This window comes from Leucopleurus acutus (genome assembly GCF_964270905.1).
Source record: "Leucopleurus acutus genome assembly, chromosome: 16".
Taxonomy (NCBI): domain Eukaryota; kingdom Metazoa; phylum Chordata; class Mammalia; order Artiodactyla; family Delphinidae; genus Leucopleurus; species Leucopleurus acutus.
This window is the reverse complement of record NC_139158.1, coordinates 9,239,550-9,264,565: the sequence shown is the minus strand read 5'-3', so window position 1 is coordinate 9,264,565 and position 25,016 is coordinate 9,239,550. Positions and strand designations below refer to the sequence as shown.

Genomic DNA, 25,016 nt, shown 5'->3' with positions numbered 1-25,016 from the left:
CAGAACCCGTGTGTAGAGGGGTCTGGAAGTAGCAAGAGAGGCTGGAGAGGAAGAAAAAACAGGCTTACTCAGAGAGGCAGATGGGAAACCAGACCCAGTGTCAGGAGGATGGGTAAGGAGAGCTCCCGCCCCTCTCCTTTTTTTCCTTCCTCCCTCCCTCCCTTCCTTCTTTCCTTCCTTCTTTCCTCCCTTCTTTCCTCCCTTCCTTCCTCCCTTCCTTCCTTCCTTCCTCCCTCCCTCCTTCCCTCCCTCCCTCCCTCCCTCCTTCCCTTCCTTCCTTCCTTCCTTCCTTCCTTCCTTCCTTCCTTCCTTCCTTCCTTCCAGGGATAGTTGCTAAACATCTTCCACGGGCTATATTTGGAGTATACAAGATGTTTCCTCCCTGTGGCTGTGGGGAGAAGGAAGGCCTGGATGTACATGACTAGGTTACAGGTCTCAAATAAATAATATTTTTGTTTTCTTGTTTTTTATTTAAGGAGAATATTTAAATAGTAAAACCGGGTCAGAGCTCCTTAGTCTGCCTTGCAGATTCTTTCTGATCAGGGCCTCAGTATTGGTTCCCAAACTGGGCTACACATAAGATCATCTTTTTAAAAATACACTAAATGTACTTTCCTCTTGTTTGGACAAATTTCTGTGATGTGGCAGCAGAACAATGATCCCCACCCCCACCCCCGCCACAAAAATGTCCACATCCCAATACCTGGGACCTGTGAATTCGTTAGGATACGTGCTGTCTTAGTTTGGGCTGCTGTAACAAAGTACCATAAACTGGATGGCTTAAACAACAGAAATTTATTTCTCACAGTTCTGGAGGATGGGAAGTCCAAGATCAAGTTACTGGCAGATTTGGTGTCTGGTGAGAGCCTGCTTGCTGGTTCATAAATGACCATCTTTTCGTTGTGTCCTCACGTGGCAGTAAAAGGGCAAGAGAGCTCTCTGGGGTCCCGGTTATAAGGGCATGAATACCAATCATTCATGAGGGCTCGACCCTCATGACTGAATTTCCTCCCAAAGGCCCCTCTTAATTAAAAAAAATTTTTTTGGCCGTGCCGCACAACATGCGGGATCTTAGTTCCCTGACCAGGGATGGAACCCTCACCCCCTGCGGTGGAAGTGCGGAGTCTTAACCACTGGACTACCAGGGAAGTCCCAAAGGCCCCTCTTAATACCATCACACTGGGGGTTAAGATTTCAAAATATGAATTTTGTGGTGTCACATTCAGTCAGTCCACTGCACATGCCAAAGGGGAATTAAGGTAGCAGATGGAGTTAAGGTCACTAATCAGCTGGCTTTAAAATAGAGAGATTATCCTGTATTATCTGAGTGGGCCCAATGTAATCACAAGGACACAATGTCCTTAAAGGTGGAAGAGGCTGGCAGAAGAGAAAGTCAGAGAGATGGCAGCAGGAGGAGGACTCAGCCTGATGTTGTTGTCCTTGAAGATGGAGGAAGGAGCCATGAACCAAGGAAAGTGGGCAGCTCCTAGAAGCTGGAAAAGGAAAGGAAACAGATTTTCTGCTAGAGCCTCTAGGAAGGAATGAACCTTGAGCTTGGCCCACTGAGACCCCTATCAGACTTCTAATCTACAAAATAACACACTTGTGCTGTTTAAGCCAATAAGTTTGTTGTGATTTGTCACAGCAGCAACAGAGAAAAAATACAATGATGTGTTACATAAAATATCAAAGTACAGAATAATGCACAGGGTGTGCTGCAACCAGTTGTGTGAATATGTACTTTTGCACATATGTTTGTAAACAAGACGAGTGGGTCTCGACATTGGCTGTACATTAGGGTGATCTGGAAAGCTTAAGAACAAATCCCAATGGCCTGGCTGCAGTCCTGTAAATCAGAACCTCTAGGAGCGGGGGGGACGGGGTAGAAGTACCCAAGCATTAATATCTTTTGAAGCTTCCCACGTGCAGCCAGGTTGAGGCCATTGGTATAGACTGTCTCATCTCTAGAAGGTTAAGCATTGGGGAACAGGGTGACTGTGGGACCAGGGAGGGAAAGAGAGACAGACTTGCTTTTTTTTTTTTAATTTTGAACTTCACTGTATACCTTTTTTAAAAAAATTATTTATTTGGTTGCACTGGGTCTTAGTTGCGGCAGGCGGGCTCCTTAGTTGTGGTATTTGAACTCTTAGTTGAGGCATGCATGTGGGATCTAGTTCCCTGACCAGGGATCGAACCCAGGCCCCCGTGATTGAGAGCACAGAGTCTTAACCACCGCGCCACCAGGGAAGTCCCTTCACTGTACCCCTTTAAAAAAACTTTTTATCATGGAAAATTTCAGCGTATACAAAAATAGAATAGTATAATGAACCCCCACGTTTCCATTACCCAGCTTCAACAATTACTAACATTTTGTACCCTTTTAATTTTCTAGCATGTGCATGTTATATATCAAGATAAATAAAATGAAAATAAAATACATGTGCCAAAGCTGTACCACAGAGAAAACCTTGGGGACAGGGCCCAGGAGCCTGCGTTTTTTTTTTTTTGGCATGCGGGATCTTAGTTCCCGGACGAGGGAACGAACCCGCGCCCCCTGCAGTGGAAGCACAGAGTCTTAACCATTGGACTGCAAGGGAAGTCCCCGGAAGCTGCATTTTAACAAGCTTCTTGGGGGGCCTCATGGTTGGAGCAGCACTGGGCTCTCTCTGCCTCTGACTGGCCATCACTGGCTGTTTTCTTGTTTTTTTCTGGCACTTCTCATTAGCAAGGCATCAAGGACCCATGCCTGTGAATGTTTTGAGGGGTTTTTTGAACCGTTTCCATTTTTAGCCCATGTAACCTCTCCTTTAATGAATTCCAGTAGGTTCAATGTTGCTGCCTAAGGACACACAGGGAGCGCCCACAACCTCCTACAGGTCTCCTTGACTCATCAGGACTGTTGCGTGGGCCTTGGTGGCCTTACAAAGGAGCACAGCCTACAAAGTGGCTTTCAGAGGAAGAAGACCTGATCCAGGTCCTCTGTCTTCTCTCTCAGCCGGGCTCTAACACAACCCAAGAAGGAGAAAAGAGAGAACGTCAGCGTAGTTCAGGCTCTTAGTCTTCAAGGCTTTTCCTCAAACAGATTTTCATAGATGCCAGTGCGGGAGATGAATACACAGGTTCTAGGCTAGAACCACGAGACTCAGCAGGTTCCTCAGACCCTGTCTTCCACTGAAGCAGCCTGGGTGAGGATCTCAGCTTTTTGGGAGGTAAAATAAAAGGAAAGGGCGCCCCCCTGGTGGCGCAGTGTTGAGAGTCCGCCTGCCGATGCAGGGGACATGGGTTCGTGCCCTGGTCCGGGAAGATCCCACGTGCCGTGGAGCGGCTGGGCCCGTGAGCCATGGCCGCTGGGCCTGCGCGTCCGAAGCCTGTGCTCCGCAACGGGAGAGGCCACAACAGTGAGAGGCCCGCGTACCGCAAAAAAAAAAAAAAGGAAAGGGCCAAGAGAGGTGAACGCAATGCTCTAGGGGGACCTAAGCAAGGGTGGGATTACAAGCTTTTGGAATAATTGTGGAGGAGGTTGAGTCTTAAAAGATGGGTATTTCAGAAGGAGGATGGCAACTGGGGAAGGAGAGGGGGTGGCATTCCTCAGGGGAGAAGCAGTGTGAGTAAGAGCACAGAGGTGATGTGCAGAATCTGTTCAGGGAACAGGGAACAGGTTTATTCAGCTGGAGCTAAGAGTATGGCAGGAGCAATGGCACAGGAAGCCAAAAAGAGAATTTCTGCCTGCAAGGCACTTTGTGGTTTACAAAGCTTGTCCGGTCTCTACCTCACCAGGTCCTTGGTACAAGCCTATGAAGTACAGAGCCATTGTTATTGAAGTCATTTCACAGAAAACAAAACACAGAACAAAACTAGGATTCAGAGTGGTTAAGTGACCTACGCAAAGCCACGAGACAAGTTCATGGCTGAGCTGGGATTCTGACCCAGGGTTTCTGCCTCCTAGCATTCTCTTCCCTGTGACTGAGATCATATTTGGGACCCTGATTAACAATATGGTATGAGGTTGAACTTGGGCAATGGGGAGGCATGGAAAGGATTTTGGAAGAGGCGTGGTCATCAAAGGCGCACTGGCCCTGGACACACGTCCTGGTTGGGGGAGGATTGAGTGCTACCTAGGAGCTAAATCGCTCTGACAAAGAAAGTGGGATGATTTCCAGGTAATGTGGATGGGGCAGAAAGGGAGAAAACAGCTGATGGCAGGCCCTAGAGAGAGCCTGTGGGGAGGTGTGGTGGTCATTCTCTCATTCATTCATTCGATAACACTCTATTAAGCACCTCATCTGTGCGAGGTGCTGTGCTAGGCATCGGGGATGTGCTGGTGAACTTGATGATGGGGTCCCTGCCATCACAGGGCTGCCATTACAGGGGATAGCCAGATAATACAGAGCAAAGGAAAAGTCAAAGAACTTCTAATTGTGATTAAACTTATGATCTTCAGGAATATCCGAGGACGTCCACCCAGGTCATGTGGCCTTCAGGCTGCTTCTCCTACCTGCCTGTGGTGGTTCAGGGGAGCGAGGCTTCCTTCCTCCTGCTTGAAGCGATCTGGGGAAGGCTTCATGGAAGAGGAAGCATCATGGCTGGGAATTCATTCATTTAACAGATACTTAATGATCACCCACTGAGTGCCAGGCTCTGTTCTAGGTGCTAGGGATAATCAGTGAACAAAACAAAAGGGACCGTGTTGCTACCTTCATGCAGCTACTGAAAGGAGATAGACAGTAAACAAGACAGAGGGTAAAGTAGGATATCAGACGGTGCTGAATGCTCTGGAGAAAAATATATTGGGGGAGGGGGATACAGAGTGTGTGTGTGGGATTGCATACTGCAGTCTTAGGGTGGCCAAGAAAGGCTGAATTGAGAAGATAACATTTGAGTAAAGACCTGAAGGAGGTGAGGGAGTGAGCCATGTAAATACGTGTATGCAGAATGGATGATCCAGGTAGAGGGACCCACAGTGCAAAGTTTTACTGGGTGTTTTCAAATGAGCAAGGAGGCCAGCGTAGTTGGAGCAGAGACAGCAAAGGGTAGATTGCCGGTGGTGAGGTCAGAGAATTAATGGGAGGAGGTAGACGGTTGGGGCATTGCAGGTCTCTGTAGCTTTTACTTTGAATGCACTGCTTTGAATGCAAGTTGTCCAAGGTAGAGGTCTGGGCTGCTCATCTCAGCACCCAGCTCTGCATCTAGCACAGGGCTTTCACCTAGAAAATGTCAAGGTGAGATCTCTTCAAAGAGAAGTATGTCAACAGAAGGCATTTGTGCAGGCTTCGGGGAATAGTTGGCAGGTGCCCATTTTGACCAGTCTCTTACACAGAGAGAACTTCAGTGGGAGACAGGCGGGGAATGTAGGGCCAGGTGGACAAATGTGAGCAGGAAACAGGAGGATCACTGGGTCTTCAGGGGATGGCCCGAAGAAGCTGGCGACTGGCAGGGCGGGCTGGAGGAGAGATGGGTGCAGGAGGCTAAAGCAGCTGGGAGGAGCAGTGGGCTGTGGAGTAGAGAAACTAGAGGTAATAAACCTTGGCGTGGGAGTGGGGTGCTGGCCAGGACTTGGACAAGGGTGAGAGAGAAGTGAGACATAAATGTCTGGTGATGTGTGCCTAGACCAGGGGGCCCTATGAACAGAACTGGAGAATTCTAGAGAGCTGGCCTCTCTCACAACACTTAACATGCTCTGCCTCGAGTTTTATTTTCCTCTTGCTTTCCTTATCCTCGCCCAAAGGGCGGGGAGTGTGTCTTACTCATCTTTGCGTCACCCAGTGTCCACTGCTGCAGGGCATATAGCAAGTGCTCAGATAGTTCTTTGGTTCAGTTATTTTGGATCAGTGGCTTTGAGAAACAGACATGCCACCTTTGATCCCGTTATTTCTAGAATCGTCCTTCCCTCCACATGCTAGTTCAGCTCTTCCACTCCTCAAATGCTTATCGAGCCATGATGTTGGTGGATTATGAAAGGGCGAACAGTTATAGAGGCTATGTCAAGTTCAGGGTTAGCTAGACATTTCTCTGGGCACACAGAAGGAAGTTCCTCTAGAGCTGAAAGAAGTAGCTGCTACCAAGCAATGCAAACTGTCACTTACTTCCTTTATGTTTCCTGAGGCGGTTGCTCCAGGACCCTCTCTGCATACTGCAAGCATCAATAAATGCCTAGGGTGCTGGGGGAAGACTAGGGAGCTGCGCTGAAGGTTGAACATTCACCCAAACATCTACTGAGCATCTACAGTGTCTGTGGACACAGGACTTAGAGCAATTGCACCTACTGTATTCTCAAAGTTCAACTTCAAGGTCATTTTTCCCTAGATGCCTCTAGACACCCCTCATCTAGATTAGGGTTGTCATAGCACCTTGTACAATACCTCTCTTAGCCTAGCGTTTATAAAATGGCATTTTATTTTTATTATTATTTTTAAAATTTATTTATTTCTATTTATTTATTTTTGGCTGTGTTGGGTCTTCGTTGCTGAGCGTGGGCTTTCTCTAGTTGCGGTGAGCAGGGGCTACTCTTCGTTCGGGTGCATGGGCTTCTCATTGTGGTAGCTTCTCTTGTTGCAGAGCACGGGCTTTAGGTGCGCAGGCTTCAGTAGTTGTGGCACGTGGGCTCAGTAGTTGTGGCGCACGGGCTTAGTTGCTCCAGGGCATGTGGGATCTTCCCGGAGCAGGGCTGGAACCCGTGTCCCCTGCGTTGGCAGGCGGATTCTTAACCACTGCACCACCAGGGAAGTCCCCTAAATGACATTTTAAATGCCTGTTTTCTGGTCTGCATGTTCTACTAAACTGGAAGCTCTTTGAAAGCAAAACCCCAGATTTTGTCCTCAGCACTGAGCATGGAGTCTTGCACAACGCAGGCATCATATAATCACCAATTGCTGAATTAAATGAGACAGTAATGTAGAGCAGGGGTCCCCAACCACAGGGCCATGGACCAGTACTGGTCCTCTGCCTGTTAGGAACTGTGCTGCACAGCAGGAGGTGAGCAGGGCGGGCGAGCAGGTGAAGCTTCATCTGCCACTCCCCATCGCTCGCATTACCGCCTGAACCATCAACCCCCACCCCCGCCCCCGCCCCGGAAAAATTGTCTTCTATGAAACCAGTCCCTGGTGCCAAAAAGGTTGGGGACTGCTGATGTAGTGTCAAGGATGCACTAAGTGGCACCCCAGGATATCAGGGGAAGACCTGTCGTAGTTCAAACGGGATGTTGGAAGAGTAAGTGGTCATTAGGTGAAGAGACAGAATTCCAGGTGGGGAACAGATGTGTGCAAACGTTGGAAGGCATACTAAAGGTGTGAAATTCTCTGTAGTTGGAGCACAATGGTGTTATCTGGGGAGCTAGGGCCCCAGACAGGAGCGGCAGCAGGACAGGATGGTGCAGACCCTCAGTAACGTTAGGGTCAAGCCCATAAAATATAGGTTATGGCGGCAGCCCTGTCCAGAGGATTAAGATGCTCCCCTGGGAAAGAGCCTCCTACCACACCCTGCACACAGCACGTGCCACCAGCTCGCCCGCTTACCCTGGCCTGCTCGTAAGCTCACTGGACTCGGGCACGCCCCGGGTGGGACGACCAGGGCGGGGCACGCTGGGTGGGACGCCCGGGGAGGGGCACCTGAGACTGGGCGCGCAGGCGCGCTGATGCCTCGAGCCCCATGGGGAGGGCGGGTGCGCGCGCTTCCTCGCGCACGCGCGCACGGAGGGGGCGACGGCCGCGGTGACGCTGTTTGCGCCGGGCGGGCGGCGGCGCGTGAGGCGCGCGATTCCCGGTGCCTTGGGAGCAGTGCCCCGGCCCCCGCCGTTCCCACTGACGCCATGTCGGGCCGGTCTGTCCGGGCCGAGACCCGCAGCCGGGCCAAGGATGACATCAAGAAGGTGATGGCGGCCATCGAGAAAGTGCGGAAATGGTGAGGGGCCAGGGCCGAGGGTGCTGGAGGGGGACGCCGGCCCAGGCCCAGAGCGGCGGTGAACTAGCGTGTGGGGTGGGAGCCGACCGGCGGGCGCTTGGGGGAAGGGGGAGCGGAGAAGGCGGGAGGAGGGTGCCGCTCGCGTCGGCGTGAGGTCAGAGGGCGCGCCAGCCGCAACCAATCAGCGGGTCGCCCGGCCCGCGGGTCCGCCCACCTGCCCTAGGGCAGCGCGGCGCCCGGGGGAGCTGCGGGCGTTTAGCGGCGCTCGGTCAATGGGACCTGGTTCGCACGCCGGTCCTCTACGTATGAAGTCTAAGTTAGGTGAGAGCTTCTCGGCAAACCTACATGCCACGGGACCAAGTGGTTATTGGAATTAAAAGCCCTGTGTTTCGCCTAATACGGACCCACACGAGCGAGCTGGGTAGGCATTTTCTTTTGATGGCCTGGGAGCTGTTAGTAGAGGAGTCAGGATCTACCCTTCGTTTGGAAACGGCTCCTGTAGCGTTCGTTGCAGGCGCCGGTTGACCGCCTATTTTGTACCAGAAACAGTGATGCGTTATCACCTTCAATTTTCACAGCCAACTGTTTGCGCCAACTTCTTGAGTACTTTTCTCTAGCTGATTACTACTAATAATTTTAAAGTCCGGGTAGGTGTTAGCTCCCTCCAGGAAGCCTTCTCCAAGTTCTCCTGCCCTTCACTCTCCACTCCCTTTATTATTATTTTTTAATTAATTTATTTATTTTTGGCTGTGTTGGGTCTTCGTTGCTGCGCGGGTGCTTTTCTCTAGTTGCAGCGAGCGGGAGCTACTCTTCCTTGCGGTGCGTGGGCTTCTCATTGCGGTGGGTGGGCTTCTCATTGCGGTGGCTTCTCTTGTGGCTAACGGGCTCTAGGCGCGCCGGCTTTAGCAGTTGTGGCCCACGGGCTTAGTTGCTCGTGGCATGTGGGATCTTCCCCCACCAGGGCATGAACCATGTCCCCTGCATTGGCAGGCGGATTCTTAACCACTGCGCCACCAGGGAAGTCCCTCCACTCCCTTTAGGGTCATTACCTTGGACTTTATTTTCGTGTTTATTTGTCCATTTCTCTACAAGATCAAGTTCCTTAACCTTTATCAATAAGGGCTTGATCTATAGTTGGACTCATAAATACTAGTTAAATAATTAATGATTTTTCCCCTCCAAATCTCATCCTTCTAGGTTTTTTTGGGAAACCTAAAAATGGGCATACCTTTCTCTTCTGGCCATCTCCGTCCTCACCTGCAGCCTAGGGCAGATGAGCATATTCTCTCACCCAGAACTCTTGTACCAACTTCCCTATGATCTGCCTGCTTCAGGACTGGCTCATTCCCCAGTCCATTCATCACATTGTATTTTTCTCAAGGGTGAATCTTCTAGCACTCCTCTGCTTAGGAAATAATGCTTCATTGATCTCTTCTTGCTCTTAGGATAAAGACCAAAGATGATCCTTCTTGCCCCACCAGACTGATTCAAACTGCCCTCTTTCCCAAGATGCTGGCCATCTTTCAGTTGGGGCCACACTTCTGTTTCTGCTACCTGGTGTCCTTTCTCTACCCTCTCCTCCCCCTTGCCTAGTTAACTCCTAGTTCTGCTCTCCAGTTGCTTCCTCAAGGACACCTTTCAAGATCCCCAGTCTAAATCAGGTCCCCGACTGGAACTTTCCACAATTGTATTAGGTCGAAGCATAAGATATTGCCTGTATTTGCCTTTTTAACCAGCAGAAGCGGCAGTTTGATATGGTTAAACCTAGTGATTAGGTTTCAAACTGTGAGATGAGTTGTGTGATGTCTGTTTCCAGTTGGAATTTCGGGTCTGTGAGGGTCAGGACTGTGCATCTTGTTCCCTGTGTGCCCAAGACTTAGCATAGGGTCTTGAATATTAAATATTTTTGAGTAAATGAGGAATAAATGAGTGGCTGGCCAGGAATTAATTCCAGTTTCCTAAGTCTTTAGTTCATTCTTCTTTTTGTTACATCATAGTCTCTACATTTCTGTGATGTTACCATTTGCTGAATAGCATCATCAATAGCAGCAGTAACAGCAGTTACTTTTTTTGCTTTTTTGTCCTCAAATTGGGATGCGAAACTTGCAGAAGTCATACTCCAGACTCCCCAACTCTGGCCGTTCATAATCTACACTCTTATTCAACAATGTCACTTGCCTTTCCCTCCCCAGGTATGTGCGGGGTGGGAAGAACAACTACTCATTTTTTAAGGCTCGTCTCAAAAGTAACCTCTTGTAAAATGAAACCTTAAAGCAGTCTTTCCATGGCGGCTTGGCCTTCACCTCTTCCAGAAGCCAGTGTGAGGCTCAGGTCTGTTAGTTGGAAGCATCCTGTCCTGCTCCTGTGATTATTTTTAAATAGCATCGTGTTTCAATCCAGAGTTCCACAGGAGTCATAGGAGTTCTGCCTTCCGTGGGATATCCTGATCTTACTCTTTCAGCCTTCTTCCTTGCCACCTTCACGTGTTACAATGCTTTCTTTACTTATCTTTTCATTGCTATGAGTTCCCAAGAGAGGGACCCTATCTTATATATCCTTTATCTCCTATTGGGCCTTGTATATTAGGGCTTTATAAATATCAGTGGAATTGAATTAATTTGGGGGAAATAAAGAAGTTTATGCCAGATAGATACCTGAGTTTGAAAATGTGCTGATACTCTATACTGCTGTAGGCTGTGAGGAACAAAAGGTTTTGGTACACTGTACATGAGCAAAGGTGGCAAGTAGAGGGTTCAGAGCCAAAGGCATTTGATAGCAAAGTGTTTCTGGAAGGGATGATTTTGTCCTGAAAGGTAAGGTATGATTTGACGGAGAGGAAGTTTAGAAAGCACTTAAGATTGAAGGAATGATCTGCTGAGAAGTGGGAAAGCACAGTTATGATCAGAAAATCTATTTTATTGTTTATCAGTTCTAAGAAGTGTCTTTGTTTTAGGGAGAAAAAGTGGGTGACTGTGGGTGACACGTCCCTTAGGATATTTAAGTGGGTTCCCGTGACAGACAACAAGGAGGTAAGTGTGGAAGAAAATCGAAACAACAAAAAGGTAACGTCTTCTTTCTTTCTTTGATTGCCTCTTAATTATAATGGAATGTATTTTCCCAGAATTGAGTTGAAAATACTTCAAGGCATCCTCTGTCATTGGTCCACGCAAAGCCTCTTATTTTATTATTCCCTCCCCTTTATTCCCTTTCCTTAACCCATTCCTCTTTTCCAGGGCTTGACAAACTACAGCCCAGGCCTGCTCCCTGTGATTCAATATAGTTTTATTTGAACACACCTATGCCTGTTTGTTTCCTTATTTGTGGCTGCTTTTGAGTTGTAATGGCAGAGCTGAGTAATTGCCATAACACCTAATGGCCTGCAAAGCCCAAGATATTTATTATCTGGCCCTGTAAGAAAAAGTTTGTGGACTCCTGCTGACCACTGTAGTTTATTACATTGTTTAATATGTATATATGCCTTTCTAATTCCTCTTCCATGGGTTTATTTGGACACCTGTATATTCTTTTTTTTAAAATTTTTGTCTGCATTGGGTCTTCGTTGCTGCGCACGGGCTTTCTCTAGTTGTGGTGAGCGGGGGCTACTCTTCGTTGCGGTGCGCGGGCTTCTCACTGCGGTGGCTTCTCCTGTTGTGGAGCACGGGCTCTAGGCGCGCAGGCTTCAGTAGTTGTGGCGTGTGGGCTCTAGGGTGAGTGGGCTTTAGTAGCTGTGGTGTGCGGGTTCAGCGGCCGTGGCTCGCGGGCTCCAGAGCGCAGGCCCAGTAGTTGTGGCACACGGGCCCATTTGCTCCGCGGCATGTGGGATCTTCTGAGACCAGGGATGGAACCCGTGTCGCCTGCATTGGCAGGCGTATTCTTAACCACTGTGCCACCAGGGAAGCCCGACCAGTATATATTCTTAACAGCAATGTGAGTTCTCACTGCTCCAAATCCTCATCAACAGTTGGTATAGTTAGACTTAATGTATTAAGATATCTCATTGTGGTTTTAATTTGGTGATTAATGATGTAATTACTAATGAGATGGAGAATCTTTTCAGCATCCTTTTGGATTTCCTCTTTTAAGAAGTTCCTATTTAAGTCTCTTTGGCTGTGGTCTTTTTCTTAGGACTTGTAGGGATTCTCTGTGTTGTGGACACATACTCTTTATTGATTAAATACTATCTGTACCTGTTTCCATTCCATGGCTTGTCTTTACACTCTGTTTATGCAGGCTTGAGTAACAGAAGTTTTTTGTTTTTGTTTTTTAATTTTATTTTTGGCTGCATTGGGTCTTCATTGCTGTGAGCAGGGGCTACTCTTTGTTGTGGTGCGCGGGCTTCTCCTTGTGGTGGCTTCCCTTGTTGCGGAGTGCGGGCTCTAAGCGCACGGGCTCAGTATTTGTGGCTCACAGGCTCTAGAGCGCAGGCCCAGTAGTTGTGGTGCATGGGCTTAGTTGCTCTGCCGCATGTGGGATCTGCCTGGACCAGGGATCGAACCTGTGCCCCCTCCATTGGCAGGTGGATCCTTAACCACTGTGCCCCCAGGGAAGTCCCGAGTAACAAGTTTTTAATTTTAATATAGACAAAATAATTTTTTACTTTATAATTAGTGCTTTTAAACTTTTTTTTTTTTTTTTTGCTGTACGTGGGCCTCTCACTGTCGTGGCCTCTCCCGTTGCGGAGCACAGGCTATGGACGCGCAGGCTCAGCGGCCATGGCTCATGGGCCCAGCCGCTCTGCGGCATGTGGGATCTTCCCGGACCAGGGCACGAACCCATGTCCCCTGCATCGGCAGGCGGACTCTCAACCACTGCACCACCAGGGAAGCCCTAGAATTAGTGCTTTTAAATGTCTTAAAGCTGTTCCTTCTTTGAGGTCACAAAGGTATTCTTCCATATAATCTTCTACAGTCTTGTTATCCTGTTCCCATTTATAACACACCTGGAGTTGATTTTCGTGTATTTTGAAGTAGGGGCCCAATTTCATTTTTTTCCATGTGGGTATGCATTTGTCCCACCACTTGAAAAGACTGTTTTCCTCCTGCTCTGTAGAACCAACTTTGTCATATTCCAAGTGTCCGAATATGGGTCTGTTTGTGTGTGTTGCCTCCAGCTTTTTTTGGTAGCACAGATGACTCTGGTGGACATTCCTTAAACCATTGTCCTTGAGGACTTGTGGGAGGTTTTCTCTGGATTAGATGCCCAGGAGTGAGATTTCTCTGTTACTGGCTGTACATACATGATTGTTTTTACTAGATGCTGGCTGTCAGATCTCTCTCCTGAATAGCTGCACCTGGATAGTTAGTACACTTCCCAGTTGTGCTGCAGGGCTCCCGTTTCCCACATCTTCAGCAACATCTGATGTTATCTAACTCCTAATTCCTAAGTCCTGCCAATCTGATAGACGTAAAGTGGTATCTCTTTGTTTATTTTGCATTTCTCTGAACACTAGGGAGGTTGACAATTTTATCTCTTCAGATTTACTTTTTATTCATTTAGATTTCCTCTTTTCTGATTTCTTTTTTTTTGCCCTGAGGCTTGTGGGATCTTAGTTCCTCAACCAGGGATTTAACCCAGACTCTCGGGCAGTGAAAGCACAGAGTCCTAACCACTGGACTGCCAGGAAATTCCCCTCTGATTTCTTGTATTTTCCTTGTTCTTGGATTGGGTTTCCTCTTTACTTTTCTGATTTGCATGGCTTCTTTGATTGATATTCTAGATATTCTAAAAGACACCGTGTCTTCTTTTGATTTGTGTTTCCCTGGTATGTCTTGTAATTCTGTTTTTCTCTGTTTTACATTTTTCTGCTTATTGGGCATATTGGGATTAGGTTTAGCTGTGGGTGACAGAAAACTCAAAGTAGTAATGGTTTAAAAAAGTTTTCTTTTATTCTTAGAGGAACAGAAATATGCAGTCTAGGACCGGTGTGGCACTTCCACTCTAAGAGTCCCCAGGGACCCAGGTTTCTTGCAACCTTTCTGTTCCTTTTTTTTTTAAAATAAATTTATTTATTTATTTTTGGCTGCATTGGGTGTTCATTGCTGTGCGTGGGTTTTCTCTAGTTGTGGAGAGAGGGGGCTACTCTTCATTGCGGTGTCGGGCTTCTCATTGCGGTGGCTTCTCTTGTTGCAGAGCATGGGCTCTAGGCCCACGGGCTTCAGTAGTTGCGGCGCGTGGGCTTAGTTGCTTCGCAGCATGTGGGATCTTCCCAGACCAGGGCTCGAACCTGTGTCCCCTGCGTTGGCAGGTAGATTCTTAACCACTGCGTCACCAGGGAAGTCCCACCTTTTTTTTTTTTTTTAATAATTTATATTTAAGAGATTAATGGTTCTCTATTCATTTTACTTTATTTCTATTGTGGTAAAATACACATATCATAAAATTTACCATCTTAACCGTTTTTTAAGTGTACAGTTCAGTAGTGTTGAATACATTCACTTTGTTGTGTAATCCATCTCTAGAACTCTTCATCTTGCAGAGGTAAACTCTATATGCATTAAACAATTGCCCATTTTCCTCTGCTTCATGTTTGACCTTGTATCCAAGTTTGAGCTCCAGCCATCATTCAACACATTCAAGTTCAAGGCAGCAAGAGAGTGGAAGGATGGGCAAATGGTATTTTCATGAATTTAAGGAGTTTCTTAGAAGTCTCCTCAGGACATGTATACTAACTATGTGCGTTCATAATAGCTGTGGCACATTTAGGGGCCGGAAAGGCCGTGAAAATGTCACCATCTAAACACTCTACTTATGTGGACAAGGATTTCTGCCATGATACACTTTCTTTTTTCTCTTCACCTCATGATGACTAGACAAATTTTCTTCTGATTTGAAAGTTCCACATTTTATTTTTAATTTTTTTATTGGCTATCTCTAACCTAATAAGACTTATACTTACTATTTTTCTATATCAGTGTATAACGCTTATCAAAATCTGTGTTTCCCCTCTGAGCCTGAACACATTTTTAACCACCCCTGGTCTCTACCCCCACTTTCATTCCTGCCCTCTCCTTAGTTTTCAGTGGAATTTCAGGTCAGACATTCTGTTCAGATATTTCTGTTTTTACAGACATTTCTTGTTTTAGTCATTGCTTAATTAGACAAAGTAAACATTACTAATTATTTACTAACCCTTTGTACCTATTTATTATTGCTTTCTCTTAGATTCATTTCTTTTCTTGCTGGAATACACCCTTCAAGAGTTTTGCCAAAGAGGGCTTGTGTGGAGAAAACTTTCTGAAAATATCTTTGTTTTACTTTCATGTTTAATTGATCATTTTACCTGTATATGAAATTCTAGGTTAAAAATTATTTTCTTTCAACATTTTGAAACTGTTACTCAATTGTTGTGCTTCTAGTTTTCTGTTGAGAAATCTGATGTCAGTCTAATTCTTGATTTCTTTGTAGGTGATTCTTTTATATTCCTGGAAACTTTTAGAATTTCTTCTGTTTGACCTGGAACTTCTGTAAGAATATCCTGTAATGTGGACATCTAGCTTCATTTCTTAACTTATAGTTTGTTTCATCTCTTTATTCTGTCCTCATATATTCTGACTTCTCAACCCAGTTTTTTTTTTTTTTTAATTAATTTATTTATTTACGGCTGTGTTGGGTCTTCGTTTCTGTGCCAGGGCTTTCTCTTGTTGCGGCTAGTGGGGGCCACTCCTCATTGCGGTACGCGCGCCTCTCACTATCGCGGCCTCTCTTGTTGCGGAGCACAGGCTCCAGACGCGCAGGCTCGGTAATTGTGGCTCACGGGGCTAGTTGCTCCGCGGCATGTGGGATCTTCCCAGACCAGGGCTCGAACCCGTGTCCCCTGCATTGGCAGGCAGAGGTTCTCAACCACTGCGCCACCAGGGAAGACCCTCAACCCAGTTTTTGCTCATTAATCTTTTCTTCAGCTCTATTTCTGCTAATAAACTCGATCACTTAATTGTTTTTTCTTTCTTTCCACGCTGTGCAGCTGGCTTGTGGGATCTTAATTCCCTTCCCAGGGATCAAACCTGGGCCCCAGGCAGCGGAAGCGCTGAGTCCTAACCACTGGATTTCCAGGGAATTCCCTCATTCACTTAATTTTTATTTTGAACGAGTTTATTATTCATACCAAATTTCCTTTGTTGTTGGTTGTTCAAAACAACTTTCCAGTGTCATCCTTATCTTTCTGAGGAGATTTGCTATGTTTTATTTCAATTCTTCTGTCCCACTAGTCTGCTTCTTCTGGTATAGCTTGTTCTGTTTATTGTCTTTCATGGTGCTTGTTTTCCTCCAGTGTCTGGTTAGTTTTTTCTGTGCACTCATCTTTTATTCCTTTTGACTCTGAGCTGCATTGGCTAGAAATGTGTAACCGTGTAACCGAGGCTTTGTGTTCCCTCCTCTAAATGGATTTAGGGGATGGGATTAGCCTCAGGGTTCAGCCTTTCCCTTTTCCCCTCTCATCTTCCGCTGCCTCCCAGGGAACTCCCTAGTACCAGTCTTCCACGTGCTGCCTTTATCTGGGAGCAGCCGTCCTTGTCCAGCCCAAGGACCTGGTGGGTGAAAGTTAGGGGGGGCTCTGGAGTCACCCTTTGTTTTTCATCTAACCCTGGCTCTGGTGATGCCAATACTCATAAGGGCCAAAGATCAGGCCGCTAGATCTCTTGGGTAGTGTATACAGGTGGGGGAAGGACACTGCCAGCAACCCCCTCCCCATTTCTCACATGTAAGACCCTGGCCCTTTCCTATTTCAAGTTCTCCTGCCCAGGACTCAGTTCCTTTTGTTTCTCCGAAGGGCTTCTTACAGTGTTTGTGTTGGTTTCTGAGCTGGGCCCTGAGGTCCATCGGTTTATCTACTTTCCAGTGGTCCATGATAGTGTGCCATCTTCTAAGGTACTAGCATAGACCAGTTAGGTTAGGAAAAATAGAAAATGACCAAATTGGTAAAGAAAAAAATGTGAAGGACATAAGGGAGTGGGGCACTGCTGATGGAAGAGTAAATTGGGACAAACTTTCTACAGGTGAAGTTGATCATATATGTATACTTAAAAGCTTAATTAACCAGATGGTGGGAATCCTTTCACAGTGTATATGTATATCAGATTAACCCAGGGTACGCTTTAAATATCTTACCATTTTATTTGTCAGTTATACCTCAGTAAAGCTGAGGGGGAAAAAGCTTTCAGAATATTTATGCCTTTGATCTAGAAGTTTTATCTCTAGAAATTTATCCTCAGGACATAATCATGATGTGTACAAGGTACATCTATAGTGTTGAGCATCACAATATTATTGTTCGTGGTATTTAAAAAGTGCAAGCAAAATGACGATCTTATTGTAGAGAATTCATTAAGTTATTGTGCACCTGTATATCGTAAAGCTTTGTAACCATTATAAAAGATGGTATAGAAGATTATTCAGTGGCATAGAAAAAAACTTTTTTATTTTTTAGGAAGTTGCATATTTTATAATTAAACTGTTTCTTATTTTCCTGCAAGGCTGTTGCTTCACTGTATAAAAATAGCACAAGCAAACACAGTATATTGCAAAATTAACATAGTAATGTTCTTAATTGGACACTATACAACTAACAAACTTTTCTCCACTGCCATTTATTTCCAGTGGCAATTTCATTGAGTCTTTTGACCTAAATCCAGGGATGGCTGTAAGCAAGTTGTTTTTTATATATATATATATATATATATATATATAGTTAAGATAACAATGTTATCCTTGAATTACATAATTTTTATAACTAGTTTTACCACAGATAATTTCAGGAATTCTGAATATTATAACTGGAGACTAGCCTAAAAATCATAGGGTGTTGTGAAAAAGATGCAGAGTGTTTATCAGAAATCATGAGGAAGTTAAGGGGTATTTTCTTCAGGCAACATTGTTGAAAGTCGTTTCTTTTGCTAAAAGTTGCCTTTTTTTTTTTTTGCGGTACGCGGCCCTCCCACTGCTGTGGCCTCTCCCGTTGCGGAGCACAGGCTCCAGATGCTCAGGCTCAGCGGCCATGGCTCACGGGCCCAGCCACTCCGCGGCATGTGGGATCTTCCTGGACCGGGGCACGAACCCGTGCCCCTGCATTGGCAGGCGGACTCTCAACCACTGCGCCACCAGGGAAGCCCTAAAAGTTGCTTTTTAAAAATCTATCCACCACTAATTTAAGACAGCTATGCTAGATTAAGTTGTTTCAAACTAGTTTACTTAGGGGTTCCATGTTCACTCCTCAATAGATTTTATGTATTTCTCATATGCTTCCTCACTCATTAGTTCATCTAGTTCTGAAGGCTTACTGAGTGTCATCTTGATCAGCCAACCATCTTCATAACAAGATTTGTTGACAAGTCCTGGATTTTCTGCTAGAGCTTCATTCTTTTCTGTTACATCTCCTGATAGAGGAGAATGGAGTTCACTCGCAGCTTTCACACTTTCCAAAGCACCAAATTCTTCGTTTGTTCAATTTTGTCCCAACTTCAGGCAGACTACAGTAAACAACATCTCCCAAAGCTTCCTGTGCAGAATTGCTGATTCCCACTGTTCCAACATCATTTTCTGTTGTTACCCATTCATGTTTGTCTGTGAATTTACAACCTGACAGCAGAGCGGGTCCGGTGAGCAGCGCCCGGTCGGTGCCCGCCTGCAGTCCCCAGGGCCGCAGTGGGCAGGGCATGTTGGGCACAGAGGTGGTGCGCAGGCTGCAGACCGTGGCCCGCACGCTCCGCACCACTCGCAGCACCATGTTCACAGAGAAAAATGTTTTTAATATGGTGAATGGGGGAGGGGGAGCAAGTTATAATGCTGAATCATGAGCCATTTTCATACAGATGTATGTTGTATCGGTTGTCTCGGGTTGTACAGGTGATTTTCATTTCTTTTCCTGTATTTTCAGAATTTCCTACAGTGAATGCATATTTTATGTGAGCCCAGAATCATTAAAATAAAGATAAATGAGAGATCAGAAAAAAATAATGATAAAGCCAAATGTTGGCATGGGTGCCGTGATGCTCGTACTCCAAATATATTGCCAGCCTCCTTGTAGAGAGTGGTGGGTGAGCCACAGTATATTTTAAGAAAAATATGTTTAGTTTATACTTTTTGATCTAGAAGGAATTTTTTTTGTGAATTTAGTCACATAATCCAGGAAAAGGTGAAAGTTGAGCATTGTGGGTTTATTCCTACTAGCAATAAACAAAAACAATCCTAAATCAGGTAAAGCTAAATGTCCACTAGTTGAGTAGTGATTAAGTGATTATGATATCTGGAATATTGTGCAGCTAGTAAAAATCATGTTTATGTAGCCTCTGCAGTAAAATGGTAAAGTGTAATTACATTAAAATTATGTCTGTATATGAAAAAATGAAGGGAAGGACTGCATGTATGTGTACAGTTGATTTATTGCCGAGCTAGTATTGAGAGTATTAAGAAACACTAAGTTGTATTACTAGTACGATGCACGTACAATAAATAGGCAAGTATAAAAAGTATGAATTAGTAAATTTGAGATTATTCAGATTTGAACTTTTGGCTCTTGGGATGCTCTCATTTGCAAATGCTTGGATTGATGATTTCCTGTCCTGTGGATTATTTCCTTGTTTGTTGCAAGCTAGTGCTTACCTTCCCACTGTGGTTCCCCCACATGTGTAACCTGCATCCTGCTTGAAGGCAAAGGTGGACATGGGAGATCATTTTGAGTGGATGTGGTGGATTGGTGAGGAATAGAGCTAGCAGGGGCCCCTTGTCCTGTCACTGCTTGCATTACATATAAAGTGACTCCTTCCTTTGTCCAGTCAGAGGTCCTTTCTTTCACTTATTTTTCTTCCCTACTGTGCTACTAAAACAGGGATCTTTCTCAAATGGGTATTTTGTGTTTCTCACCCATGCATGTAGGGAAGGACTGGATAGAGCATTCTCATCAGGGCAGAAAGCAGAAGAGTCCTACAGGGAGCTCTAGTGGAAGACATGTATCTGCCTCTCACTTGCGATTCATGATATTAGCACTGGAAGGGTCCATTTTACTGACAGAGACACTGAGGCCTGGGGACACCTTGTCCAGGATCCTGTTATTCCTCAGGTCCTGGATTCTGAAACCGCTGTTGTTCCTCCTGTTCCTAATCCAGACCTCTCTGGTGTCTCAGCACCTTCTCTCTCTGTGAGTCTTCTGCTTGGCTCTGTCATATTCCTCTTTTTTTCCTTTTCTAGAAAGAAAAGTCAAAATCGAACAGTTCAGCAGCCCGGGAACCTAATGGCTTTCCCTCTGATGCCTCAGCCAATTCCTCTCTCCTTCTTGAATTCCAGGGTGAGTTGCATCCATATGTCTTCCTTGCAGGAAAATGAAAATTTAGATGACCCATTAATAATCAGAAGAATAGTCTGTGTGTCATTTCAGTGCCTGCTGTTTTGCTGGTATCTTCCTGGGCACTTTATGGAAGCCTTTTCATTTAAACCTCACAATAACCCTGCAAGAGAGACCACAGTCTCCTCACTTTCCAGTTACGGAAACTGAGGCTCAGAGAGGTGAGGTTACATATCTAAAGTCACATCACTTGTAGGTGGCAGACCCCATGGTGGGTCCCAGTTTTCTGGATCAGAAGCACTTTTCTTTAGACTGTGTATTTGATGAGAGTGCCTCAGAGGAGACCCCCTCCCCCCCCCATGCCGGGGCATCTACCCATCCACCCTTAGCCCAAGCTCTGCCTCCTAAACCAGTCTTCGGTAGACGTCCTGCCTGAGTCAGCACTACACTCATAACATTACCTTTTATACCTGTGTGGCAGCTACTGTTTATGAAGCACTTTCACTTCAGTTTCTCATTGTTATCTTTACATTAGCCTGTGATATAAACCAGGCAGTTATCATCATCCCTATTTCAGAAAACTGATGCTTGGAGAAGAAAAGTATTTGCCTAAGCAGAAGAGTGACAGAGCTTTATTCTTTTTTGTGATAGAATGCTACTTCCATTTTAGTATAGAAGGTGGTGGTCATTGTAGGATAAAGACTAGAAAGGGCTTACAATTTTCTCTTCGGAACTAGACTGGGAGCGACCAGGTATCCCCTCCTCACTTCTCCCCCAGCCCCTGCAAGGTCAGTGTGGTACAGGAAGAGAATACAAGGGAAATGTTCTCTAGCTGTGTGAGATGTTCCATCATAAAGCTCTGGGAGACAATGGGAGGCTCCATTTCCTCAGTCTGGGCACTATCTTATCCTTTTTGTTCATTGAACATTTAATGAACTCCTACTATGTGCCAGGTACTGTGTACTGCACTGAGATTCAAGGACCAGTAAGCCACAGAGCCTGCCTGCGCAGAGTGTAATGGAGGGAAACTGGTGTGTAATATAGTAAATGCAGGTGTGCACAGGAAACAGCAGGAGCATAAAAGAGAGGGTGGTCATTTCCACCCAAGGGAGCCTGGGACACGAGGCTCTGTGGAGGAGGTGATGCCTGAGCTGAATGTTGGCATGTCTAGGGGCTTTGCAGGAAGACCGGAAAGAGCATGTCATAGCAGACACTGGTACTTGAAGCTGCTCTTAGGTTAGAGTCCAGTTTGGCAGGAGCCAGGGTACATGGGGAAGAACAGCAGGTGGTGAGCCTGGAGATCAGAAGGGAGTTTGTAGGTTGGGATAGGGCCATCTCGTGGGTAGTGGGGAACCGACAAGGGTTTAGAAAGATCATTCTGGCAGTGGTATGAGGTCCAGTGGGGGCGCCTGAGACTGCAGGAAGGGCAGTTGGGTAGCTGTGGCTGGAGGCCAGGCGAGAGATCATGAAGGCTGAGCTGAGGCCACGGGAGAGGAAGGAATGGGCACAGGCCGAGTCAGGGCAGTGGGTGGGGCAGATTTGGTGACTGGCTGCTGGAGGTCAGGGAGAGGAAGGCCCTGCTGACTCTGTATTTTTAACTTAGGTGGTGACTTTAAGCCTTCAGACAGCGCTTCCCAGGTGGGATCCCACGGTCCTTGAGGCGGTGAGATGGAGCCTAGGCAGGTGCAAGGGCCCGAGCTGACGACCTCCAGACACTATCACCCTCCTTCAGACAGCCAAGAATAGCAGACAGACTCTCATTTTCTACACCTCTTGTATTGTGAGAAAGGTTGAGAGGCACAGATGTGTTCCTCCCTTTACTGGACAGTGGGAAAATACCAGGTCCCAGCTATAAGTGGTGGATAATAAAGAAGGGATTAATAAGCATATCTTGACCTTCCTGAAATATAAATGTTGCATAAACTTAAAGATTCTGGCTGCATCTTGTGGTGCTTAGAATATGTGTCATAAGATAGAACATGCTTAAATTAATCAATTTAGACTCTTGTTGGTAAGTTGCAGTGCACAGAAGCCCCGAGAATGTCTGCCTTTGGTTCAGAGGCTGTTTACAGCCGTGATCATTGTGTGCCTGGCTGTGTCCACGCTGTCTGCAGAGACACCGGGCCCTTGGCTCTGTACTGAATTACTCTCAAAAGTGACCACCCTCAGCTGTTGCCTTTGTCATGTTTGGTTTTCAGATGAAAACAGCAACCAGAGTTCCGTGTCTGATGTCTATCAGCTCAAGGTGGACAGCAGCACCAACTCGAGCCCCAGCCCCCAGCAGAGCGAGTCCCTGAGCCCAGCGCACACCTCCGACTTCCGCACAGATGACTCCCAGCCCCCCACCCTGGGCCAGGAGATCCTTGAGGGTGAGTCTCTGTTGGCCCCAATGAGCGTCTTGGAGGGGCCTTGCTCTTGCTCTTGCTCTTGATGTTTCTCTTCTTTAGAGTCACAGGTTAGAGAATTTGCCCCAGAGCTGGCAGCTTCAAGCCGTTTGTCAATTGTTTGAGGCTATTTTGGGAATGGTTTTATTTTCGCCTTTCACAGAATGAAGAAAGAAAACAGCAACACAACTGAGCGCCAGGCTCTCTGTAAGGAAGGCACTTTTCATATTTGATGCCTGGTATGACTCTCTCAAAAACCCCATGAAATGGCAGCTGTTATCTCCATTTTACAGATGAGGAAGTAGACTTGGAAAAGTTCAATTGCTTGGCCATGATCACACAGCTAGTAACTTGTGGAACTGTGTGTCTCATTTCATTCCTTCTAACTTCGGAGCTCGTGCTCTTTGCACTAGATGCTGCGAATTTCTTCTTATAATGTATATTGATTCTGCGGCCTGTGTTGCCCCTTCACCAAGGCGTCTCCACATAGCTTGCAGGAGCACTCCCCCAGCTTGGGGCAGAGATCCCATAGGAGTCTCCTGCCTCAGGAGGCCCTGCAGCTACGCCGACATTGCTTTTGCAGAGCCCTCCCTGCCCGCCTCAGAAGTTGCTGATGAACCTCCCACCCTCACGAAGGAAGAACCAGTTCCATTAGAGACACAGGTAAGGAGGTGCTTTGGGTTTCCCAGTTTCTAAGAAAAAAGTGAGGGCTCTGTTAATGTGCACTGGCTCTATAGCACGGGATGTGCTGTAGTTGGGAAGGCAGCACGGACGCTGGGGTCCAGGTTACAAGGTAGGGGAAGAGGTTTGGTTATCTGTGAGACAGTGGGGGATGGACTTCCGGGTTGTAATTAGGGTAGAAGGGGAGGTCTGTTTCAGAAGGATGGCCCTGTGATTCCATGCTCTGGCTGCTTCCAGACTGCTGAGGAAGAGGAAGACTCAGGTGCGCCTCCCCTGAAACGCTTCTGTGTGGACCAGCCCGCAGTGCCACAGACAGCGTCAGAAAGCTAGCACCACCCTGGCACCCTTCGCCTCCTGGCCCCAGGCCTCTCTTGCATTCTGGTTCTGGCTGTGCTGTGCTGCTGGGCTAAGGGCAAGCACTGGGCTCCAGAGCCTGCACATAGGAGCCTTCTGGGCTGGAAGGCTGACATAGGACTGGGGGTCGTAACGTCATCTTCCTGTCCCTGGCACCTGTGTCTGCTTGATCCTGAGAAGAGGAGCACTCCTGTCCTTTTTGCACCCCAAGTAGGCTGGAGCATCGGCCACTCCAGGGTTCATCTGTCACCTCCAGGTAGCAGTCTCTGCTCCGGAACCTCTGGACTGAGCTGCTGGTGCTTCTACAAGAGGAAAGAGATGTGGAAGGCATCCTCTAGAGAAGAGAGTGCCTAGGGCTTACTTGAATTGAATGGAGACTGCAGATTCATGGACTTTCGCATAGGGCTAGGGGCCCTGTAGGCTGCTGTTGGAGAATGCCTGAGTAGACTCCGGAGGCAAGGGAAGGGCTTCGCTCCATGAGAGGGTGGAAAAGTCCATATAGATTTCTTGCTATCCTGGCACTTCTGCCCATTCCTGAGGTTATCCTGCCTCTCATGGGCTCTCTGGCTGCTGACAGTCCTTTGTCCCCCACTGTAACCATCCCCTTCCCCCAACACACGCGCGCGTGCGCGCGCACACACACACACACACGCACGCGCAGCTTTTGTTGTTTCCACCTGGACATTTCATTCCAGCATCCCCTGCCTCCCGCCAGGATCCCCAGCACTCCTGCCGCAAACTCTGCCCCAGCGAGAATTTGAGGTTCTGACAACAGCACCCATTCCCACAGTACTCCTTCAGCTCAGACTTTCTAGAAAGTTCCCTTTTCTTTGAAATCTGCATGTTTAATTGAACCTCGTGATTTTATTTTTTGTTTCAAAAAAGTTTAAGAAAATGGAAATGGGCAACAGTGAGTGAAGACATATTTTAGCACCGAATAGAATATTTTTAAAATTAAACTATTTGAAATATGTCTTGTTGGTAGCTGAGTGCTTCATTCTTGAAGGTTGTGGAGGGCAGGGGCTGGGGGGCGTGGTGGCTGAGTGCTAGCGAAGTCACTGTGGGCTGGGCCCTGCCAATTGTCTTCACTCCCACAGAGTGACTTTCTGATGAAAATGATTTGGAGACTCCATTTGAAGTTGTCATGTACTTGGAATTATACTTCTGTCCCCGCCTACACCAAATGAAAACCTGTGTACACTGCACAGCTCCAGGTCCTTAGGAGGCTGACTTTTGTTCTTTAACTTTTGTTTTATTATGGTAAAATACACAACCATAAAATGTACCATTTTTAACCATTTTAAAGTGCACAGTTCAGTGGCACTAAGTACATTCACAGCATTGCGCAGTCATCACCACTGTCTAGCTCCAAACATTTTCATCACTTCAAACAGAAACCCATACCCTTTAAGCCCTCACTCCCCGTTTGC

At 46.6% G+C, this 25,016-nt stretch overlaps 1 protein-coding gene and 1 pseudogene across 2 annotated transcripts; one reads left to right on the top strand and one right to left on the bottom strand.

The window, feature by feature from the left end:
* Positions 1 to 7,692: 7,692 nt before the first annotated feature.
* On the top strand, positions 7,693 to 24,559 carry BCL7B (BAF chromatin remodeling complex subunit BCL7B). The gene is made up of 6 exons (XM_082856864.1): positions 7,693 to 7,896; positions 10,850 to 10,925; positions 20,074 to 20,170; positions 22,366 to 22,536; positions 23,135 to 23,214; positions 23,470 to 24,559. The coding sequence occupies exons 1-6, from the start codon at positions 7,805 to 7,807 to the stop codon at positions 23,560 to 23,562; spliced, it is 609 nt and encodes a 202-aa protein (XP_082712990.1). The 5' UTR covers positions 7,693 to 7,804; the 3' UTR covers positions 23,563 to 24,559.
* LOC309973809 (glycine cleavage system H protein, mitochondrial-like) lies at positions 18,094 to 18,673 on the bottom strand (annotated as a pseudogene). Its single transcript has one exon. The product of its transcript is annotated as a glycine cleavage system H protein, mitochondrial-like (transcript).
* Positions 24,560 to 25,016: the final 457 nt, after the last annotated feature.